The sequence below is a fragment of the Mus caroli genome, unplaced genomic scaffold, assembly GCF_978045245.1.
Source record: "Mus caroli unplaced genomic scaffold, Mus_caroli_1 scaffold_2, whole genome shotgun sequence".
Classification (NCBI taxonomy): Eukaryota; Metazoa; Chordata; class Mammalia; order Rodentia; family Muridae; genus Mus; species Mus caroli.
Window position 1 is genome coordinate 176,228,773 of NW_028227257.1, and position 23,577 is coordinate 176,252,349.

The 23,577-nt window shown below is 43.0% G+C and overlaps 1 protein-coding gene across 6 annotated transcripts in view; it reads right to left on the reverse strand.

The window, feature by feature from the left end:
* Nucleotides 1–23,577, reverse strand: part of Nudt5 (nudix hydrolase 5) — a 32,166-nt gene that overhangs the window by 2,903 nt on the left and 5,686 nt on the right. Inside the window, exons 1-9 of one of the 6 annotated variants that reach the window (XM_085835217.1) lie at nt 21,391–21,409; nt 19,317–19,386; nt 12,722–12,824; nt 11,610–11,677; nt 6,881–6,930; nt 5,550–5,657; nt 3,850–3,945; nt 3,157–3,258; nt 1,383–1,436 (exon numbers count right to left, since the gene is read on the reverse strand). In XM_085835217.1, coding sequence (XP_085691343.1) covers nt 1,383–1,436; nt 3,157–3,258; nt 3,850–3,945; nt 5,550–5,657; nt 6,881–6,930; nt 11,610–11,677; nt 12,722–12,781 — 538 coding nt within the window. In that variant the 5' untranslated portion in view covers nt 12,782–12,824; nt 19,317–19,386; nt 21,391–21,409. Of the gene's footprint in view, nt 1–1,382; nt 1,554–3,156; nt 3,259–3,849; nt 3,946–5,549; nt 5,658–6,880; nt 6,931–11,605; nt 11,678–12,721; nt 12,825–19,316; nt 19,400–21,390; nt 21,410–23,577 lie in introns of those variants that run through there. The other 5 variants (XM_085835216.1, XM_085835215.1, XM_029472078.2 and 2 more) reach the window with 5 other exon arrangements.

Below are 23,577 nucleotides of genomic sequence, written 5' to 3' on the forward strand. Positions count from 1 at the left end.
CAGAGACAGTGGGAGGAGAGTCTAGTCAATCACTACACTCTGTATGCCAGCTGCCAGGACTAGATGCTGGGGACACACTATCTTTAAAATTAGAGTAAAGGATAAAAAGCAGCAACATAGCAGAGGACTAATCAGGCTCAGTTCTCAGCCACACTGGCCCAGTGTCTCCTGCTGTCCTAGCCAACTGGGAAAAAGTTCAAAACTGAATGTTTCTCTAAGTCTGGGTTCATGTCCTGGCCACCTACGAATGGCAGGAGTGTTGGTTGCCTCTGTCACGAACTAACATTGAAGTACTGATTAGTATATTTTGAGTATACTGGATTTAGGTAAAGTGGTTCTTTCTTTCTGAGTATCCCCTTTGAAGACCAGAAGGGAAGTCAGGTGGATATGGAGAAAGAATTTTTAAAAAGAATATTCTATAAATAAAACATACATTATTTAAGCACCTGGAAACAGGGTATTTTGTCTATATTATCTGTTTAATTTTTCTCATGCATCCTCAGAGAGAGGGATTTACTCTTGATTTAGGAAAATGAGAGGCTAATAGCTGATAAAGAATAATGGTGGCACAGCTCAAACCCTGTCAGGGCCACCAGATCATTCATTGGCTATACTGCCTAACATTGGTTGCCACAGCTTTTCTGAATAATTGACATTTAATTTGGTTTTAAGTACTGAGATTAATTTACCTCAGGTCTAGTTTTTGAAAAGTTGGAGAAATCGAAGCTGTCTAGGAATGTGAAATCATAGTTTTTTGAAAGGTAGTTAACTTTTCAAACAACTAGATATTTCAAAATAGAGCTCTCTGCTTAAGTGAAGCCATAGCCACTGGTGGGGTGGGGAGCTATGAACTGCTCTCAGTGTTTCAAATAACAAATACCTCAAGTTATTTTATGTCAATCTCCAAAGTAACTACTTACAAACAGAAAAAATAAGTTTTCAGTTTCCTGAAATAGAACTGATCAAAAGCTGCGATCATGCAAAGGCTATGCTTCTTCACAAATGGATGAACAGGGATCCACAAAGCTAGGGCACAGAGGAGCATGGAGTAGGGCTTCTGTTCCCTCTCCACAGGTGGGAAGGTCTATCAATATCTACCGGGATTTCTGCAACATCTCTGTGGGATGACAAACCGACCTAACCAAATGACCACTGATTTACCAGGGCTCATTACATCAGCTGCTCACAGACAAGTATGTGTTGAGAAACTGCTTCAAGACTTGAAAAGGAAAACTAGCATTGTTCAACAGTAGTTTTCAACAGTTTCTAGGTGTCTCAGATTAATGAGGTGAAGCTAAAGGAATTACACTTACTGCCCTAGTGGGTAGAAAAGGGGACAGGAAACCAAGAGAAGGCTGGGCAATAACCATAAGAGTGCTTACCGTCAAGTCTTGTCAGCAGATCATTCTTTGGTAAAGAAATCACTTCCATAAATTCTAAACAAACAGAATGCAGTGAAAACAGAGCTAACAACAGCAGCAAACCCCAGCAGCCCCACGTCTGCAGCCATCACCGGCCCAGCCACTGGGAGTTGAATAACATACCTCCATCCCCTGAAAAGAAGGAGGGAAGAACATTTATATTTTAGGACACCCTGCTATGGCATGTCTTTGGAAGACTTTATTACAAGTCATAAAGACTTTAGAAGAGTCTAACAGAAGCCTAAGATTTCTAAATCTATCACAGCAAAGTTAATTTCAACTTATTCTCCAAATCCAACATTTCATAGCAAAAATTTATATTCTATAATATACATTTACTACATTTATACCTGTGGAAAACCACACAGTACAAAACAGCACTTCAATGATTTTTAAATAAAAATTAAGCAGGATTAAGAGAGATTTAACCTCATAATTTTGTCATCCTAAAACTCAAGTTGAGGGACTCCTAAATGCCTTCTATATCTTATGAATATTTGTATTTCCTAAGTGCTGTAAGTGGGATTCACTCAACGTAACCCTTCATCCCCCACGCTCCACTCTGCCCTGTGGATGTCGGTTCTGGATGCTTTGTCGCAGCAGAACCACACATCTGCCCTTTAGAGTATGGCTGCTTTACTTAGCACACGCCACTGAGGGTCTTATGTATCCAAACTGTACATTTCATTATCCATCTGCTGCTAGAATCCTGGCTGGCCTCTAATTCTGGCTACGGTGAGTGAGGTTATTATTAAGTGCATTAGAATCTCAGTCTCTTGCTTTCAGGTGTTTTTAGTATATTTCTTTTGCATAGACTACATCCTAGATAATTCTGTATTTAACTTTTTGGGAAGCCCCTATGTCTACCATGTCTTATGAATATTTTCAGTTTAACAATTAAGCCTTTAAAACTGGCTACAAAGAGATAATGAAGCATATGCTGGGGTGATCTGAAAGGATAAGAAATCACCACTCAAACATGACTCAGCAGGGTTAATAGCGTTTTAAGCTCACACTTTTGTCATTCCAAGATTTCCTAAATATTATGTATGTGCTCCTGTATTGAAAATCCATCCATCCATCCACCTTCAAAGGTGTGAAGAAAGGACAGGGAATTGACAACATATTAATGTTTTTGGACCCTACTTTGCTAGTAAATATTTTAGTGTAAAGGATAACCTTACAAATTCTCTAAATATAAAATCTGGCTCAATAAAGGCTGCACCCTTTAACATCTGCTGTTCTTACACATGAAGACAAAATTCAAAGTTGTTGGGAGTTTCTCACATTCTTGGGTCTGTATCTCACATTATTAAGTGGGGATCAAGTTTGTTTAAAGGGGGGGCATTTAACATTTTATAAAACAACACACAGCTGAGCAGAAGTGTCTAGAGCCTTTAATACTAACATAGGCAGGCAGATCTCTACATTCAAGGCCAGCTTGGTCTACAGAGTGAGTTCCAGAGCTACAGAGAAAAAAAACCAAATGAAAAAGCAATACATTTTATAATTTTTGTAGTTTAACATTTTAAAAAATACATAAAAGGTCAATGAAATAATGCAGAGAATGCCAAAATACCTCCGCAACACTGAAAAGCAGGCGAGTCCTCACAAAGCAGCTAGGGACAGAGGGACAGAGGCTGTGCTGCTTTCAATGAAGACTATGCTGTATTAGCAAGTTAAAAAGATACTCGGTGCCACTTAACCAGTTTAAATACATCTGCCACATCCTTACCTGGTTTGGGTTTTGGCCTTACATTTCCTGCATCGTCTCCATTGATGGTCACTGTCACAACATGTGTGGTGCAGTTTGACAAGCCTGGATCCATGCACACAGCTGTGAAAAGTGACAACTGTCTTAGGAAGCAAGACAAGGGCCTTGCTGTTGTTTCACCAACTGTCCTGGAAGGGGTGGAGCTCAGGGCTCATTCAACATGGTATCTCTCAGGGGATACTACTGGACTGTAGAACATGTGGATTCAAAACGCTCTCTCAAACTTCCCCAGTTCCGGAGTCACATCTGGTAAGTCTGAGGGTTTAGACAGTCCTGAGGAGGACACTAGTGTATGCTATTGCCAGGGTGAGGAAGGTTGACTGCGTGTGATCTCAAGGGAACTTTTCCAATAATTTTCCAATTTCAGGTCCTCCAACTTGCTCCCATGCAGAGGGGCAGTCCACTCCCAGATGGAGAATAATTCCCATTAATTTGGAGGAAGGGGCACTGAAACACTGTCTTATTGTATAGCCCATGCTGACCTCCAACTCTCAATCCTCCTGCCTCTGTCCTGGAGGACTAACATTACAAATGTGCCACTGCACCTGGCTGGAGACCAACCTAGATCCCTGGTTCCTCTCTGCCTGCACCCCAACTATAAAGAACCCCTGCTTTAGTAATGTTCAAGAAGCTGACACCTGAAAGAATACCAACCTGGAGAGCATTCGGCAACTTCACCTTTGTAGCCAGTTTCTTCCTCCAGCTCCCGAAGAGCAGCCGCCTCTGGGCTTTCTCCGTCTTCGATGAACCCTGGAGGACAGATGGGAAGAAAGTGTCCCTTGAACATCTTTCTGACAATCTCTAAGGAGCTGGCTTGCAAGAGTCAAAGTGACCCTTGCACACCAAGTAGGTTACAGTAGGTTTTCCTCATGCCTTGTGCTTATATCTAATGTTTCTCATGAACATCTATCCCAACCATATTCTGTACACGGAGGACAGCACTGTGAGGAAAGGGGATTCAGTGGTGGCCAAGAGGGTCAGGTCTTGGAGCCAACAGTGTGACTAGAGCACAGGAAGCTGACTCTTGGTTTCCTGTTTTTGTATGGTGATGGTGTCCCTATCTTGCTTTCCTTCATCATAGAAAAATACTGAGGCCCAACAATGAAGAGCCAGGAAAGAGTGTGCCGAGAGCTACAGACTAGGTCAGTATTACGGTCACTATTAGGAACCAATAGGCCACACATGAAGAAAGTAACAACTCAGGCTTAGTGTCCTGAACACAGCCACGTAAAGAACAAGTAAAACGTAGGTCATTAAATCCCTTTCAGTGTTACTGACTTCTTACTAAAATGGCAAGTGAGAAAGAGGTAAGTAATATTGCCACTGTAGCCTGGGGAATGTGGCACAGAGCTTTGTGCATTCTGGGTAAATACTGTACCTGAATCGTACCCAGCTTCATGAACCTGACTTCATACGCACACCATTTATAACAGATACAGGGGGTTTAGTAATCTCTTCATATGGGTATAGTACAATAAACTTCTATAATACTATGTATCAAACTCTGGATGGCTTCTTTAATTATAGTGAAACTAAAAAATACCTGTACATAAAATCAAGAGTTTCCTTGTCGGGCTGGTGAGATGGCTCAGTGGGTAAGAGCACCCGACTGCTCTTCCGAAGGTCCGGAGTTCAAATCCCAGCAACCACATGGTGGCTCACAACCATCTGACTCCCTCTTCTGGAGTGTCTGAAGGCAGCTACAGTGTACTTACATATAATCAGTAAATAAATCTTAAAAAAAAAAAAAAGAAAGAGTTTCCTTGTCCCATGAAGGTGTCTTCTGGTTACAGCTCCTGCAATTCAGAGTCTGAAGTACTTACTACTGTGAAATTCCTGTGAGTGAAGGACTGCTAGTGACAGACAGCAAGACCCGTTGATGAATGAATAGCACAAGTACTGGGAGACTCAGGAGAGCTCTGCTGAGGCTCTATAAGTAGGCTATGTGGAAAAGGGGTGTGTGGCCAGGGGCTTGAAGGAGCCTTATCAGAGAAACTGGTGTTTTCTTCTTATATATTTGTGTGTATGCGTGTGGAGCACTAATGTTGAATTTTTCTCAGTTATTCTTTTTCCCAAGATCCTTCGGTCTAACCCACAGCTCACTGATATGGCCAGTCTCCCTAGCCAGCTTGTTCCAGAGATCCCCTTTGTCTGCCTTCCAGGGCTGGCATTCCAGGTAAGCCTCCATACCTACCTGGCTTTGACACAGGATTCGAGGGACCCAAACTGCAGCCATCTCCCAACCTTAGGAATGTGTATCATTTATTTACAGCTCGTGGGACAGATGATAAGATGCTAACACGTAAGCAGTGCAATGCTCACTCTCAGGCTCAGGACCGAGTGGAAGGCCTCACCTGCTGGAAACTCCAGGCAGTAGCTGCCCATCGGGGGCCGGAACTGCTTCACCAGGATGATGCACTCATGGTGCAGGGTTCTTTGCAGCACAGGTATGACCGACACAGCTGTCAGAAGGAAACACAGCTATGGAATCCTGTTCACAGAAAGCCAGTTACAGATTCCACACTGGAAGGCAGTGGATCCAAATCACTCTGGATTTGCTCTTCAGCAAATTAACTTAATCTACTGTGTCGGCAGCCAAACTTGAAACTAGTCTCATTTTAAAATATAAAAAGTAACATTCTGTGTGATTTTTTTATTATAAAAAGTTCATTTTAATTGTCACAATATTGCTTTCATCTTTTTATTTTACATAGAGTCTTACTATGCTGTCTTTTCTGCCCAGAATAACCCAAACTCATGATTTTTCTGCCCCAGCCTACCAAATATATAGGATTTCGGGTATGCACCACCAGACCAGATGTAAGTTCTTAAAAACGAAAAAGAGGTTGAAACTAAGCATGTCGCACAGGGCCCAGGATGGGAAGCTCGCACTCCTCCCATGTGGCAGCCAGGGAGGTCACACATGTTGGAAAAAGTGGTCTGCACACTGCTGGATAGCCTTTACAGAGAAGCCAGCTAAGAGTCAGTGTCTATGTCAACAGATTGGCTTTTGCTGCTTTAGCATATAAGCTCTTCCCCTCCAAATAATTGGGCCTTAAAATAAAACCAGAAAGCCACTGGCTCTGGAGACAGACACCACAAAGGAGAGATTATCTCGCAAAAATTCTGACAGGTAAGAGCACTACAGTGAAGCGACTACTTGCTTCCTGTGAAAAGTCAAATCAAGATGGACAAACAGAAAAGCGGATCAGCAGCTCAGCTTCCCCAGACAGCGTAAGGCTACCAGGATGTTTCTGATGCACCTGTAGCCAAGCCTTTCTGCTTGGGAGGATGGGGAAGCCAACTGACCCACTTTCCCAATGCTTTTCCCTCTAACTGAAGCTGCTGGTGAGGAGGACATTTCCCAAAGACACTCACCTCAGAGTACAGAGGACTCCAGTGATCTGAACACAGCAGACACAGAGCATGCTTTCAGATTATACTGGCATGTGTTTGGCTATAAAGCTTAACACATCTTTCCTTCAAAAACTGTTCCTAGCTTAAAAGATGGGAGCCAGAATTTACTTACACAGAGAGCTTTGGAACAGAACATTGTAAAAATAGGAGAGTCATACATAAAAGACCCCAATTGAGGGCAATCTGCTTTGAGCTCTTTACTTATGTTAAACGTCATCTCAGCCTCTCATGTACTAACTTCCTTCATAAAGAGTTAGAATAGTCATACCATCAGCAGATTTTCCCTTCCTGGTTGTAAGTTTCACTGTTTCCCAAGTTCTACGCAGGCAGAGAAAAAGAAAAAGAAATCATTAGTGCCAAAGGGAACAATGTTCTTAGGTTGTCTGTAGACATCAGCACGTCACAGATGCAAGGCATGCAAATATGCTATGACAGTGCTCAGAGAACACAGAGAAGATGTGTCCTTCAATAGCCAACTGTCCTTCCTTGTAGTACGTGTGACTAGGAAGAGAATGTCACCAAGCTCCACCTCAGCCCCGGCTACCATCTAAGCAGAAAGCAGCTGAGCACTGCCTGGGGTCCCAGCATCCTCAGGACACCCAGGTCTAAATCATCAAGCTACAGTGAGAAGCAGAAGCTGGTAGAGCTTTCTAGGCCTTCCCGCAGTGCTGCAGTCTGCCCCTAGGGACATTCCAGATGCATTTCCAAGAACAAAGGGTGCCATGCACATCGTGAACCACTGAAATTATGCAGGTTTAAAATACGTGACTAAACTACACAGTTCAAGACAGCAGAACCTCCCACTTATCTGAGGAATTCAGGTTTTTTTTTTTTTTTTTTTTTTTTTTGCATGCGTGCAGCCTTATGTATGAGGAGAGACAGGTCCCTAGACGAGGTGGGAGGCTCTGGACGGCACACTCTTACTCCCTTTTATGGCTTACTTTGTGTCAGTGATTTGTCCCTGGCTGTCTGTTTTCAGGGTTTGTTACTATCTCTGCCATTCTGCCTGCTCTTACAGGAACATCACGCAGAATTATATGGAAAATTAAGTTACAGGGGAAAAAAAACCCCATTCTGTTGGAAAGGGAGAGGGAATAACCAGAAATTCCCCCTTCAGTTCTCATCTCTTGGGGGAAAAGCAATGCTGCAATAATGATGGGGGTGGCTGGGTGTCCATTGTCAGAGTGTGTCATAAAGTAGAATTATGATCCGGATGGCGCTAGGCTAAGTACACTAAGTTATAAGTCATCCTACTCCAAGGGACCCTCTTGCTTATACTTTTTTTTCTTGATGTTCTTGGGTTTTGATAATACCACATTTCTACAAAAAGTTCCAGATATTTAATCTGGCTTAAAACAAGAATCAACAAAAACCCTGTCTGACTATACCTTTCAGAACTAGACCCAAGTTTTACAGGACAAATGTGTGAAAAATGAAAATACAAAACAAGGGCTGGTGAGATGGCTCAGTGGGTAAGAGCACCCGACTGCTCTTCCGAAGGTCCAGAGTTCAAATCCCAGCAACCACATGGTGGCTCACAACCACCTGTAATGAGATCTGGCGCCCTCTTCTGGAGTGTCTGAAGACAGCTACAGTGTACTTACATATAATAAATAAATAAATCTTTAAAAAAAAAAAAAAAAAAGAAAATACAAAACAAAACCCACCAGACTTTTACTGAATTGCTGTGACAAGTCACAGCAGCCCAACACTCCTGTTAGTAGCAAGAAGCCAACCAACAAGCAGTTTCCAATAAGTAATACAGATCACAATAGACAAAACACCTTTTGCCATGGCTCTCTCTGCTGCCTCTTAAGGTTAGTCCTAAAGACTGAAGACAGTGCTGGGAAAAGCACTGAAGGTCCCATCCCAAACATGCTAGGAATAAGGAAAACAGAGAGGAGCATCATTACACGGGTAAGGTGAGGCAGTAATGAGCCATACATTATGAAAGGAGAATACACACACATTTAAGATGTGCAACAATGCCCCAGACAGCTCAACCACTCTCCTAGGAGCAACACAGCTACACTTATGTGGAGAAGACTCTTAGTCTCTGTCTCTCCAGCTAACCCAAGCGCCATGCCAGTTTCCTTCCTTGTGTATTGAGGGGAAGCGGTCTGGAGAAGCCTCTTCCCCTCTAGAACTGGGTTTCCGTCTCAGTTACCCCACTGTTTGCTTTCTAGCTAAGACACCTGGTGGCTTTTTACCTCTAGCCACTGGTGCACGAGGTAGGAGGTGGCCAAGGGAAACTCGACCCATCTTAAAGGCAAGGGGAAGCACTTAACACTAGTACTGATCACTTCTAGAATTCATCCTATATGCTTCTTCCAACGATGAGGCACACCATCCTTTGGTTCTTTTATTCTTTATACATATGCTTTTCTTTGGGGGTAACGGATAATGGATTTTTACAAGTTAGTAGAACATGGTCTACAGCTATGCTTCAGAGCTTGACATTATACTAAGAGCTATGAATGCTGTGCGTGATCTTCATTAATGACCAGACGGAAGGGTTATATACGGGAGAAGGGATGCAAATATGCTCTGCCCAGGAGGACAGGTACTTAAAAGTTCATTCCCAAATTAAATACTACACTCTCTGGAATGAAACCTAGAAATAGGAATTCTGGGGATGGGGGGATGTCCCCCAATGAGTGTGTTGGGCACTTTTTTGCCTACTTGACACAAGCTAGCATCACCATAGAGGGAACCTCAACTGAGAAAATGTCTCCGTGAGATTGAGTGTAGGCAAGCCAGTAGGCATTTTCTTAGTGATTGATGGGAGAAGGCCCAGCCCATTGTGGGAGAGGCCACCCCTAGACAGGTCGTCCTTGGTTCTATAAGGAAAGCAGGCTGAGCAAGTCATGGGGAAAAACCAGCAAGCAGCAGCCTCCACAGCCTCTGCTTCAGTTCCTGCTGACTTTCTTGGATGGTGAACAGAGATATGGAAGCATAAGCAAATACACCCTTTCTTCTCCAACTTGCTTTTGGTCCTGTTATTTCACTGCAGCAATAGTAGTCCTAAATGGGACAATAACTTAGACAGATATTTTTCTGATCAATAAATACCCGAAGGCTGGTCAGGTTAAAGACAACTGGGTGTGAACTGACAAATATTTTTTTAGAACAGTGGTTCTCAACCTTCCTAATGCCGTGATCCTTTAACACAGTTCCCTATTTTGTGGTGACTGCCAACCATAAAACTGTTTTCGCTGCTGCTTCATAACTATATTTTTGCTACTGTTATGAATCTAATGTAAATATCAGTGGTTTATGATGGTCTTAGGCAACCCCTGTGACTGGCTGACCCCCAAAGGAGTGGTGACTCAGGTTGAGAACCACTGCATAAGACTTCTTAGTGTTAAGGGCTGGATTTTGTGCTATAAACTCCGTTGTCAGGAATAACAGAGCCAAATCATTTCACTATGCTGAGCTCTAGTTCCTATCTGTCTGTCTATCTGTCTATCAATCAATCACAGTATAAACACACTGCATACACTGTACTCCCAGCAGCTGTGGTTGCCCTGGGCTCGCACCCATCCTCCACTTACTTCACGTTTAGCTCTGTCTGCTTCTGTTTTCTGTAATGTCTCTCATCTCTCTCCAGTAACGGGCTTTACTAAGGCTCGTGCTAGTTCGGTAGAAACAATCATCAACCAGTCCATGGATTGTCACCGTGATAAGTGCATTTGCTCACACAAACGTGCATGATCTGCCATGATTGTGTAGCAAATGAGGTTTGTGTGGTGTTGGGATCATGCCCAGGGTTTGTACATACTAGACAAGTGCCATACCACTGAGCTGTGTTCACAGCTTCTTCTAAATATAATAGTCAGCGATGTGGTTTGTTTTTTTTTCTTTTTCTTTTTAACAATGGAAAACAGAAGGAAAAGTTAATTATAGGCAGGTGTGCTCTCTCTCTCTCCCTCCCTCCTACCCTTCCTTTATCAGGGTCTTATTAAGTAGCCCTGGCTTGCATGAAACTTCCTATAGACCAGGCTAGCTCTGCCTGTCTCTATCTCCTTAGTCAACACTTAGATTAAACACGTGGGCCATCATGTCCTGCCCCATCAGCCTTTCTTTACCCACTTTCCGGAGCTTAGCACATATATACCAGGGCTAGAGAGATCAATCTGGGGTGGGTAACACTTGCTGTTCTTGAAGAGGGCTCGACTTTGGTGGCTCACAGCTGCTTTATTCCAGCTCCAGGGGACCTGACACGCTGTTCTGGGCTTAGTGGGCACCTGCACAATTACTGCATTCCCATAGTTTGCTTTCTGTCTCAATTTTTGTTGAGCATTTAATGCATAAACTGAATTCTAAACACTAGGTGATTTTCTCTCTTTCTTTCTTTCTTTCTTTTTTTTTTAAAGATTTATTTATTTTATGTAAGCACACTGTAGCCATCTTTAGACACACCAGAAGAGGGCGTCAGATTCATTATGGATTGTTGTGAGCCACCATGTGGTTGCTGGGATTTGAACTCAAAACCTTCCGAAGAGCAGTCGGTGCTCTTAACTGCTACGCCATCTCTCCAGCCCTATTAAGTGATTTTCTTAGCAAATTCCTAGAGTTGGAACTGTTAGGTAAAAAGTTACTTTATCTTAACATATATTATTATAGCCTAGGGAACATTTTTCCAACTTACATTACAAAGTAATGTTTTACTTCGAAGCCAGCAATGGTTTTGCTTTCTTTTTAGTTCTTCTAACTTAGACATTAAAAATTTTGATTTTTCTAGAAGGGAGCAATACAAGGAGCAATATTGTATAGCTTGTTAAGCCACTATGCATGGAGAATGGAGCTAGGACTGCAGACTAGTTATAGTAACAACTCTAATTGTTTTATTCATAGAACATCAATGATCCAAACATTTTAGTAAGAGCTGCCCTGAGTAGCTGTTTGAAAGAGAGCTTCCTGAAGAAACACTGGTGCTCTCACACTCAACAGAGACCTAGAAAAACCAAAGACAGAAACGGAAGAAAAACATTTACCTGGTTTTACCAATAGGATCCATATAAGTTGTTTTTTCAAGTTTGACCCATTTTCCTTCTGAGATCAACTAAAACAAAAGAAGACAGTTATAAGCTTGGAAACTGTCAAATCAAGTTGGTGTTTTTAAAAATCAAATAGTGTATTCTTTCAAATTTTCTCTACTGTTTCCTTCTCCCAATTTGCTTCCCTCACAGGAACTTGTGGGCAAGTTTCTAGCTTGGAATAAATATTCAAAGTTGTTTTCCTATGGGTGGGCCTCATTTTTCTGGTTTTTGTTTTTGAGTTTTTCAGGTAGAAGCAAGAGGGGGAAAGCGTTAAAGTCTAGGGATGGGAGTGGTGCAGGCAAGGCTGAGCGACAGCGGGCACTGTCATCTGACAAACCTAAGAAACTCCCAGGCTATGGAGAGAGAGGCTGGCAGGCCGTGTACAGGGTGGGAGAGCTGGCTAAGTTTCTGACCCCAGGACAGGTGCGAGGCTGGTCATACTGCTGTGTCGTTGGATGTGAATATGAGCCTTTTCTTACTAGTGCCCCCCGCCCCCCACCCCCAACCTAATCATTATCTGATCTGTTCACAGACAACATGGAAACATTCTCAATCAAAAAGATTTTCAGGAGTGTTAAGGACCAGAGTCCCAAGATGAAATATTTAAAATTTATTCATTACAACAACTGGTTCCTGAGAGAAAAATACCCTAGAAGGTTCACTCAGTAACATAGTAGGAGGCAGACATCAGTTCTAGAACTCAATGGAATTTGAACTACAACAAACAATTTAAGTTTTTATTATTTTAAACACTTAGGCCAAGGTGACAGACAGCTAAGATGTAATTACTAAATATGAAACCGCAAAACCACATTTTTTTTTCTACCCAGGGCAACTTTTAGAAAGAATTTCTCTATCAGGAGCCAAAATCTACTTACTGGAAATGTCATTAATACACGCAATTAAGCTGATAAATCACTGTACTAAGACAAGAGCACAGTGTGGCTGAGTCTAAAACGGGAAAGAAAAACGTGCAAAGTATCTCCAGGAATGAAAACCCTGCAGGATGAGGAACCGCCCGGCTTTCTGTGGGGAAGGGAAAGGGCAGGAAAACAAGCTCCACCCACCTCCTCTGAGATAACAAGATGCTTGGCGGGAGAAGACTTTGTGGATTCTTGGGTCTCCATTTCGACTTGTCGGCCTCCACAGTCCTCAGGTGGAAAGTTCAAGCTGTAAGGAAGTCAGTGAGGTTTGTTGAGGCTTCCCCAACCGTGGGTAGTCAAAGGACTAACTAGTTAAAAAAGATTATCTACTAGCAAAGCGTGAGGGCCTCTCTGGGAGAACTGCCTGATAAGGCACCCAGGCAAGAATTCAGAGCCATTCTGCTTACATTCAGTCTGCATTAACCAGGGTCCAGTCCCAGTAACATCTACTCACTTTCAAAGTCAGAGAAATTATATCTGCACATTAGTAAGCATGTATCCCATTTACCCTGAAATGTGAGCAAGAATCAAAGTCTCAGCTGTAGCTAGCCAGTGACAGTCTACTCAGAGCCGGCTTTTGTCTCCCATGGTACACTCTCTCTTGGTTTCTTACTCCATTTCTGGACCTTGCCTTTTCTAAAAATCTTGGTTTTACACTGTTCCTTTGACTGCTTAGTCATTCAGAGTCATTTCTCACCTGTCTTGCCGCTGAGAAGCCTAAAGGGATCCCAACTCCTGTTTCATTCTCCAGGTGACCTCTTTTCACTGCTTGGAAGTTTACAGTTAGCCACGACCTAGGCTGTACTGTACTGACACTCAAGCAAACCCCTTCAACCTGACACTTCAGTGTACATGTGCATGTGTTTTAAAGGGATTTTTATTGATAAACTGTTCTCAGAATTTCCTCTATTCTCTCTAGAACTGCTGTTTAGCTGTTGGACTGGGCTGGGATGTGTCTCAAACTCCCGGGCACTTGCCTGGCTGACCTAAAGCCTTGAGCTCAGTCCCTAGCGCTTCCCTGAGCCCAGCAGAATCGCTCAGGACTTCCTGAGTCCCTCTAAGGCGTTCTCTTCCATCCCCACTCTCCATCCCTTGCTATCTACGTTTCTCAGAAGACTATCCTCGCAACCTTCCTAAGTCCTCAAAACTATTTCACCTCCTCACTCCAGGGCTTAGGGCATGGGCTTGATTCCAGGACACCCCTCCTCTTAAATACCAAAATTCCAGGCAATGGTGGCGCACGCCTTTAATCCCAGCACTTGGGAGGCAGAGGCAGGCGGATTTCTGAGTTCGAGGCCAGCCTGGTCTACAGAGTGAGTTCCCGGACAGCCAGGGCTACACCGAGAAACCCTGTCTCAAAAACAAAAACAAACAAACAAAAAAAACAAAAACAAAAACCAAAATTCATGTGGTCACTTAAGTTAAAGGGTATAACATTTGCACTTAACCTAACCTATTTATATCCTCTTGTAAATTTCAAATAATCTCCAGGAACACACAATACTTAATATAATGTATATGCTATACAGACATTACACAGTATTGCTTAGGGAATAATGAAAAAACGAAAGCAGTTAAGTTCAACAGAGACACATTTCCCACCCCCCCTAATACTTCCCACGTGTAACGGGGGGAGACTGAGCTTACAGAACCCACAACACCAGCTGTGTGGCACCAATTTTCTTGCCAACAGTCTACAAAGATAAATGTAGCATTTCCCTTCCCTAAAACACAACCAACAACAAAACGACATGCATTCATACTCCTTTGTGCCTTAAAAATGTGTAGTATCTGATGCTCAGGCTAGCCTTCACTGTGGTGGGCCCCAACACACAACAGGCAGATGAGAAAAAGGCTCTGCCTTCTGGGCCCTCTCCTCTAGTGGGGAGGTAGGGAGGAAAAGCGAGGACCAACATGAGAAGTTTGTCGAGTGAGCCCCAGTTTTAAGGAGGATTATGAAAGATAAACAGTGAGGAAGATGTCCAGCTGAGAGGAAAGTCCTATGTGACATCTGAACATAGACTCTGGAAGCAAAAAGAAAGCAAGCAACACAGATGACTCAGTCAGTCACTCAGCACGCTGACATGGACAGGACAGCAGGCAAGCTAGTTACTCCTCTCAGAAGTGGCTCAGATGGCCTTTTACTTAGGTAAGCTTTAAAGTGTTACTGGCTGAGAGAAAGGTTTCTACCACCACGGGTAATCAATGTAGAACGCAGACAACGGTCAAAGTGGGAAACCCAGTGAGCCCCACCCGGCACACTCTATACTCACATAAAAGAGTGTAGAATTGTTCTTTGCTTCTTGAGCAAGACCTCGTGAGTTCAGGCGAGATCTTTCAAGGGCTGAGGTTAGAGAGGCCTGTGTCACTAAGTCTGGCTCGAGAGCCTTTTATCACCTCGAGAGCCGCTCCTTCTGACTAATCGCATAGCAGAAGGGAACTTGCTGATGCAAGGGAATTTTGAATTCTAATTCTAAAGAAAAATAACTTTTAGGCAACCATGCTGCTCTACTGAACGCACATATTCAACTGTCTCCAATGGCCTGAAATGCTTGCAGTAAGTGCCTAGCCCCTAAAAATGCTCTAGTTTTCTTTTTTTTAATTGGTAGAACCTGGGGCTTGTCTCGTCCTGAGTGTCGGGAATACAGGTGTGAGCCACCACACCCAACGAATACCAGGATGTTTAAAGAGGATCGACCACACCCCTTTAAGAAACAGCACGGAAGAAACTTCAAAAGGTGGTTTAATACTACTGAGGCCCAGAGAGCAGGGGCGCACTCCACGGAGACAGTCGCAGAACCGAGCAGTGACGGCGAGCAGTGTAAGCACAGAGGGACATGTGGCTGCCAAGCTCTCTAAAGCTCAGCCTTTCTCCCAACTCTGCTTAAAAGAAAAACCGTACACCCAACTGATGTCATTGACATCTGCAAACACATTCCCCAAGAACATTTGGAATCCACGTTTGGCTGGGTCCCTGCATGCTAACTACATAGCCCTGATTGGCACAGCACACAGTCCTGTTACTACTCCAGGCGGTTTGGGCTTAAGGCAGCGAGTACAAGGCTCTATGTAAAGGAACAAACTAAGTGGCCAGTACTAAATAAACCTGTGTCTTTTACACTGAGTAACAACAGCTGGGTAGAAGGGCAGTGGGAGGCACAATCTCACAGGCCTCAACTTAGCACAAAGAACATCAGGCCACGAGGGAAATCGGAGAGCAAGAGAAACAGTCTTCCCTAGGGAAGACACACAACTGGTTGCTCAACACCAAGATGGTTAACCCTGAAAACATCCACACAAGTCAGTACTACACAGATGAAGCAGGCTATACTGCGGAATATAACATGCAGTAACAACTAATGGAGAAAGAAGACACGGGTTTGAAAACGAGCAAGGAAGGGTGTACCGCAGGGCTTGAGGGAAGGACAGGGAAAGGAGCAATATTGCAATTACAAACCTCAGAAATTAACAATAATTATAAAGGAGGTAAGTGGGAGTTAAGATGCAAAAGTGAAAGTAGAAACTCAATAAAGTCTGGCTCGTCACTACCATTCCTTGCGCTCCTGTAACTTGTTACAGATGGAAAGTGAGACAAAGCTCAACAGAGATAACATGCTCACGGCACTCACTCTTGATCAAGTCTGAGTAATGCCATCGGTCTTGCTCAATGCTCATGGTGTTTCAGAAGTAGAACTTTGCCAAGTATGATGGACAGTGCATGCCTACAGTCCTAGCGATTTGGGAGGCTGACACTTTGAGACCAGCAGGGATAATATGGTGTGACTACAATTCAAAGAAAGAAAAAGGAAAAAAAGACATAGAAGTTTAAACCACCAGCAAAGCCCTGACTGACGGAAAGGCAGTAGGGACAGCTCTATAATCGACAGAGAGACCAAGGCTCTTTGAAAGAAACTGAGTAGGGCCATGTAAGTCTTTGTGTGGAATGTATACAAGCCTGTGTGTGGCTATGGCACACATTCATGCATGTGTACAATGTGTGGGGATGCCAGAAGTCAACCTTGAGTGTTTGTTCTCAGAACCTGCTCGCAGACACAAGGTCTGTCACTGGCACCTGGGCTTAACTATTAGCTTAGGCTGACTGCTCATCATATGCTGGAGAGCCTCCTGCCTCTACCCCCAACTGAGTTACAAGTTGGACCAGCATCCTTGGCTTTTTACTTGGGTGCTGGGGATCAAACTCGGCTGTCTTGAATGGCAAGCGCTTTCCAACTAAACTAGTCCTAAAAAGGTACTACAACAACAACAACAACAATAACAACAAAAAATAAATAAAGAGTTTGAAGAAATAATTTAGTATGATTTGTTTTTTAAAAGTAAGATATCACTGGGTATGGTAACATGTCTTTGTTCTCTTTTTTTACATAGTGTCTCTCTTTGTAGCCCTGCCTGGCCTTGAACTAATACACCTGCCTGCTTCTACCTCCCAAGTGCTGGGACTAAAGGTCAGTGATACCACACCTGATAATACATGCCTTTAATTCCAGCATTCAGGAGGCAGAAACCGGAGGATTCGGGAGCTCAGTGCCAGCCAGGTCTAGACAGTGAGATCTTGTCTTACAAAAGAAAAACGTGGTGGCACACGCTTTTAATCCAGTACTCTGGAGGGAGAGGCAGGCAGATCTCTTGTGAGTTTGAGGCCACTCTGGTCTATACAGAGAGGTCTAGACAGATGGAGCTGTCTTGAAAAACAAAAAGAAAGGAAGGAGGGAAGGAAAGAAGGAAGGGAGAGAAGACAGACAGACATCATCTGAAGGGGCTAGATGTATGGCTCAGTTGGTAGAGTGCCTCATCAGCACCTACAAAACTATGTGTCCAAGTCCCAGCACTACATAAACTGGGTGTGGCCATGCATGTCTGCCAACCCTGCACTTAGGAAGTAGAGTGGAGAAGACTGAAGTTCAAAATCATCCTCAGCTAACGTGAGCTTGTGGCCAGCCTGGGCCATAAAACCCCCATCGCTAGTTGTGGAAAAGTGCTTGCCAAGCAAGTCTGGTGACTTGAGTTCAGATCCTTTGGGCCCACGTAAAGGCAGGCTATTGCGGCTCATCTCTGCAATGGCTGCACTCCTAAGGCTAATATTGTGAGCATGCCCAAGAATCTTGTAGGACAGCTACTCTCTAATATGCAAACAAGAGATACCCTACCGCAAATGAGGTAGAAGGCAGAGCTGCCATCTGAGTGTATACTCTGACTGCCGCTCACAGGCAGTGTATGTGTGTTTGCACTCTCATATGCATGGACTAATATTTTCTAAGAGGGGAAGGTCAGCGCCTCCCTCCAACCCCCCCAAAAGCCACATAGAAACTTAGAATCTTCCAACTATAGTTTTTCTTTAAAAGAAAAAAGTTGGATAGGCAAGGCAAAACAGAAACAAACAAAACAAACCCAAAACAACAACAAAACCAAAACCTTCTCCTTGAAAGGTGTTATCAAGCAAAATCTGCATATCAGGAGCAGGACAACCTTCTATGAGTTGTCTGTTAGTCAGGGAGCCTTAGGAGGCCACAGAAAAATACAGGTTCTTGCAGCTGCTCTTGGTTGCTCACTTGGTAAGACCTTGCTGAAGTTACCACACATCTTAGCTGCATGGCATAGAGAAATGAAGCTGGACCTGAGCTGGATAGCTCTTTGCTGTCTTTTATAATGCCAGAATGTGCTCTGCAGGCTGCCGGGAGAAGACAAGTCACCACCAGCCTTACCCAGCTGTGAGCCCTGGATCTGACACCAACAGTGGTACAATTGTCATGTGGGCAACCAACCATTCGTTTATTGCATTTGGGACCTACTCTCCACAGGGAATCCATATTGGTACAGAAACCGGAGCATAGTGAAGGAGAACATGGGTCTAAATGCACATATTTATATCCATAAACAATTACCAATCTCGGATTAACCAAGAGTCTCTTTCCAGTGAGTTGAGATGAAGTTAGTTTTGTGACTGCATTCAGTGTTGAGAGTTGTGGCAGAGTCCTCTACCTCAAACAGGACATCTATATCATCCCTGTCAAAGCTGTGCAAACACTGTGGGAGGTTGTGAGAAAAGATGGGAAAGGCTGGTAGACAGAAGAGGAGCTGCAAAATGCCATCTTAAGAACAGCCACTGCAGTCAAGAACTCCCCAAACTACTGATTATTCAATGATTGCTCAAGAGCCAGACAAGTAAGGAGACCCTGACACACACACATGGAAAAAGGGGATTACTATCATCAGTTAAGTGACCCCCATGCCACCACCAAGCTCCAATTGATAATCCCAGTCCAATGGTCACATAGATGCCTCTGACTAAACCAAATGGTCACATAACAAAACTGAAAGTCATGAATCTGGGAAAGGACCTGATAGGGAGGAGGGGTTGTTGATAAGGCTGGGAAGGAGATAAGGGAGGGTTAGAAGAAAGAGTAAGCAGCACGTAGCCAGTGTGCACAAATATAAACCTGTCAAAGAATTAACTCCAAAACAAAAGAAAGGAAAGGTATCTTATTTAATACAGAACAAAGAATAAAATAGTAGTATAAAATATTAAATAATTCTGGCTATAAAAGTATTTATATTATAATATTTATATAATATAAAAATATTATAACTTTAAAAAAACCAGAAAACATGCACTCTTTTATACTATACATGGTAAAATTTTGGGACCCACATCAAATGGATTTCAGTGCCCTTTCCTTCGTTGAAAACTACTGTCAGACTAAAGAAGAATCCTTGTACTCACATTGTTAAGAGCAGAAAGCCACTCAAGTTCGCGATGTGTTCTTTCTCTTGACAGGGGCCAGTAGTTAGTGCTAAAGGAGGGAACTGACATTTATTGAGATTATACTACTCAGTGACTTATAAAAAATCATTTACAGCAGTTTATTATTACACCACTTAATTCTAGGTGAGCAAGAGGGAACTGACTGTAATGACCCTTGGGAAGGTTAATTGGTTACAGCCACAAAGTAATGAGTCTGTAAGGAACTTCTTGTAATAGTTTTAGGCGAGAGATAATGAGAGTGTGCAGCAGGGCTTTCTAGCTGTGTGCAACAGCTAGAGTTCAGTATTTGTTCTAAAACTGCGTTTAGGGTGAATACAGGGTGATGCCAATAAGATTTGAAAGAAGACTAGAACATTAGAAGAAAGATCTGAGTCAGGGTTTGTGTTTGCACTTACTGAGCTTGTAACATTGGAAATATTAATCTAAAAGTCATGCTATGAGTTCAAGAAAGAAAATGTGGTTTTGTTGTTGTTGTTGTTTTTGTTTTCCATTTTGGAATTATTCAGTAGGTCACCCTGGCCGTAACCATTTGAGTACTGACATTAAAAAAAAAGTCCCAAGGGGCTGGTGGGATAGCTCAGCAGGTCAACATGCCTGAGAGCAAGCTTGAGTCCTCCAGTGAAATCCCAGGGTCCTACATGGGAAAATTGAAAAGTTGTCCTTTGGGCTGGCGAGATGGCTCAGAGGGTAAGAGCACTGACTGCTCTTCCAAAGGTCCTGAGTTCAAATCCCTGCAACCACCCGTAATGAGATCTGACGCCCTCTTCTGGTGCATCTGAAGCCAGCTACAGTGTACTCACATATAATAATAAATAAATCTTTGGGCTGGAGCGAGCAGAGTTGACCAGAGTGAGCAGGACAGAGGTCTTAAAAATTCAATTCCCAACAACCACATGAAGGCTCAAAACCATCTGTACAGCTACAGTGTGCTCACATACATAAAATAAATAAATAAATCTTTAAAAAAAAAAGTTGTCCTTTGATATCCATATACTTGTGGTACATACCCACCTGCACTGGCACACACTAATAGTAAATTAAAGTTTTTAAATATTTGATAATATGATTTTTTTCCACCATTGTATTTAAAGACTGTCACGGATGAAAACTGAAAAATACAAAAAACCCAGCAAGGCTACATGAAGACAAACATGGTCATTAAAACATAGCTAAGAAACGAGCTCTACTGTTCCAAACACTTGAAGATCCTTTGTTTGTGGTGTCAATTTATTGAAAGTTGGCTGAGCTCTTCCGGCCAGAAAAGCACAGGGGTAGCTAGGGCGCAGGGTCGGCTGACACTCGCCAGCTACACACAACACCCGCCACAGGATCTTAAGACTTCTGGTGAGTGGAACACAGCTTCTGCTCCAATCCAATTGCGCGCAGGACCTGAGACTGCATTAGTTAGGGAAGCAGAAACCGGCCTGAGTAGGGCCACAGGCCTCATCCGGCCGGATCAGCACCAGGGTAGCTAGAGCGCAGGGTCGGCTGACACCCGCCAGCTACCCACGACCCCCCGCCACAGGATTTTGAGACTGCTGGTGAGTGGAACACAGCTTCTGCTCCAGTCCAATCACGTGGGACCTGAGACTGCTTTGGTTGGGGAGGGAGAAATCCGGCCTACATAGGGCCACAAGCCTCTTCCGGTCAGAAAAGCACGGGGTAGCTAGGGCGCAGGGTCGGCTGACACTCGCCAGCTACCCACAACACCCGCCACAGGATCTTAAGACTTCTGGAGAGTGGAACACAGCTTCTGCTCCAATCCAATTGCGCGCAGGACCTGAGACTGCATTAGTTAGGGAAGCAGAAAACCGGCCTGAGTAGGACAACAGGCCTCTTCCGGCTGGACCAGCACCGGGGTACTGCCAGCTACCCACAACCCCCGCCACAGGATTTTGAGACTGCTGGTGAGTGGAACACAGCTTCTGCTCCAATCTTTAAACAGTGACAACGACAACAACTAACCCCAGAGATTACCAGATGGCGAAAGGTAAACGTAATAATCTTACTAACAGAAACCAAGACCACTCACCATCATCAGAACCCAGCACTCCCACTTCGCCCAGTCCAGGGCACCCCAACACACCAGAAAAGCTAGACACGGATATAAAAGCATATCTCCTGATGATGGTAGAGGACTTCAAGAAGGACTTTAATAACACACTTAAAGAAATACAAAGGAACACTGGTAAACAGGTAGAAGACAATAAAGAGGAAGCACAAAAATCCCTTAAAGAATTGCAGGAGAACACTGCTAAAGAGTTACAAATCCTTAAAGAAAAACAGGATAACCTAATCAAACAGGTAGAAGTCCTTAATGAAAAACAGGAAAACACATCCAAACAGATGATGGAAATGAACAAAACCATACTAGACCTAAAAAGGGAAGTAGACACAATAAAGAAAACCCAAAATGAGGCAACACTGGAGATAGAAACCCTAGGAAAGAAATCTGGAACCATAGATACCAGCATCAGCAACAGAATACAAGAGATGGAAGAGAGAATCTCAGGTGCAGAAGATTCCATAGAGAACATCGGCACAACAATCAAGGAAAATGTAAAATGCAAAAAGATCCTAACTCAAAACATCCAAGAAATACAGGACACAATGAGAAGACCAAACCTACGGATAATAGGAGTGGATGAGAATGAAGATTTTCAACTCAAAGGACCAGCAAACATCTTCAACAAAATTATAGAAGAAAACTTCCCAAATCTAAAGAAAGAGATGCCCATGAACATACAAGAAGCCTACAGAACTCCAAATAGACTGGACCAGAAAAGAAATACCTCCTGACACATAATAATCAGAACAACAAATGCTCTAAATAAAGATAGAATACTAAAAGCAGTAAGAGAAAAAGGCCAAGTAACATATAAAGGCAAGCCTATCAGAATTACACCAGATTTCTCACCAGAGACTATGAAAGCCAGAAGATCCTGGACGGATGTTATACAGACACTAAAAGAACACAAACTCCAGCCCAGGCTACTATACCCAGCCAAACTCTCAATTAACATAGATGGAGAAACCAAAGTATTCCACGACAAAACCAAATTCACACATTATCTCTCCACGAATCCAGCCCTTCAAAGGATAATAACAGAAAAAAACCAATACAAGGACAGGAACCACGCCCTAGAAACAACAAGAAGGTAATCCCTCAACAAACCTAAAAGAAGACAGCCACAAGAACAGAATGCCAACTTTAACAACAAAAATAACAGGAAACAACAATTACTTTTCCTTAATATCTCTTAATATCAATGGACTCAACTCCCCGATAAAAAGACATAGACTAACAAACTGGCTACACAAACAAGACCCAACATTTTGCTGCTTACAGGAAACTCATCTCAGAGAAAAAGATAGACACTACCTCAGAATGAAAGGCTGGAAAACAATTTTCCAAGCAAATGGTATGAAGAAACAAGCTGGAGTAGCCATTCTAATATCTGATAAGATTGACTTCCAACCCAAAGTCATTAAAAAAGACAGGGAGGGACACTTCATACTCATCAAAGGTAAAATCCTCCAAGAGGAACTATCAATCCTGAATATCTATGCTCCAAATACAAAGGCAGCCACATTCATTAAAGAAACTTTAGTAAATCTCAAAGCACACATTGCACCTCATACAATAATAGTGGGAGACTTCAACACACCACTTTCACCAATGGACAGATCATGGAAACAGAAACTAAACAGGGACACAGAGAAACTAAGAGAAATTATGAATCAAAAGGATCTGGCAGATATCTACAGAACATTCTATCCTAAAACAAAAGGATATACCTTCTTCTCAGCACCTCATGGTACCTTCTCCAAAATTGACCACATAATTGGTCACAAAACAGGCCTCAACAGATACAAAAATATTGAAATTGTCCCATGCATCCTATCAGATCACCATGGACTAAGGCTGATCTTCAATAACAAAATAAATAATAGAAAGCCAACCTTCACGTGGAAACTGAACAACACTCTTCTCAATGATACCTTGGTCAAGGAAGGAATAAAGAAAGAAATTAAGGACTTTTTAGAGTTCAATGAAAATGAAGCCACAACATACCCAAACTTATGGGACGCAATGAAAGCATTTCTAAGAGGAAAACTCATAGCTCTGAGTGCCTCCAAAAGGAAACTAGAGAGAGCACACATTAGCAGCTTGACAACATACCTAAAAGCACTAGAACAAAAGGAAGCAAATTCACCC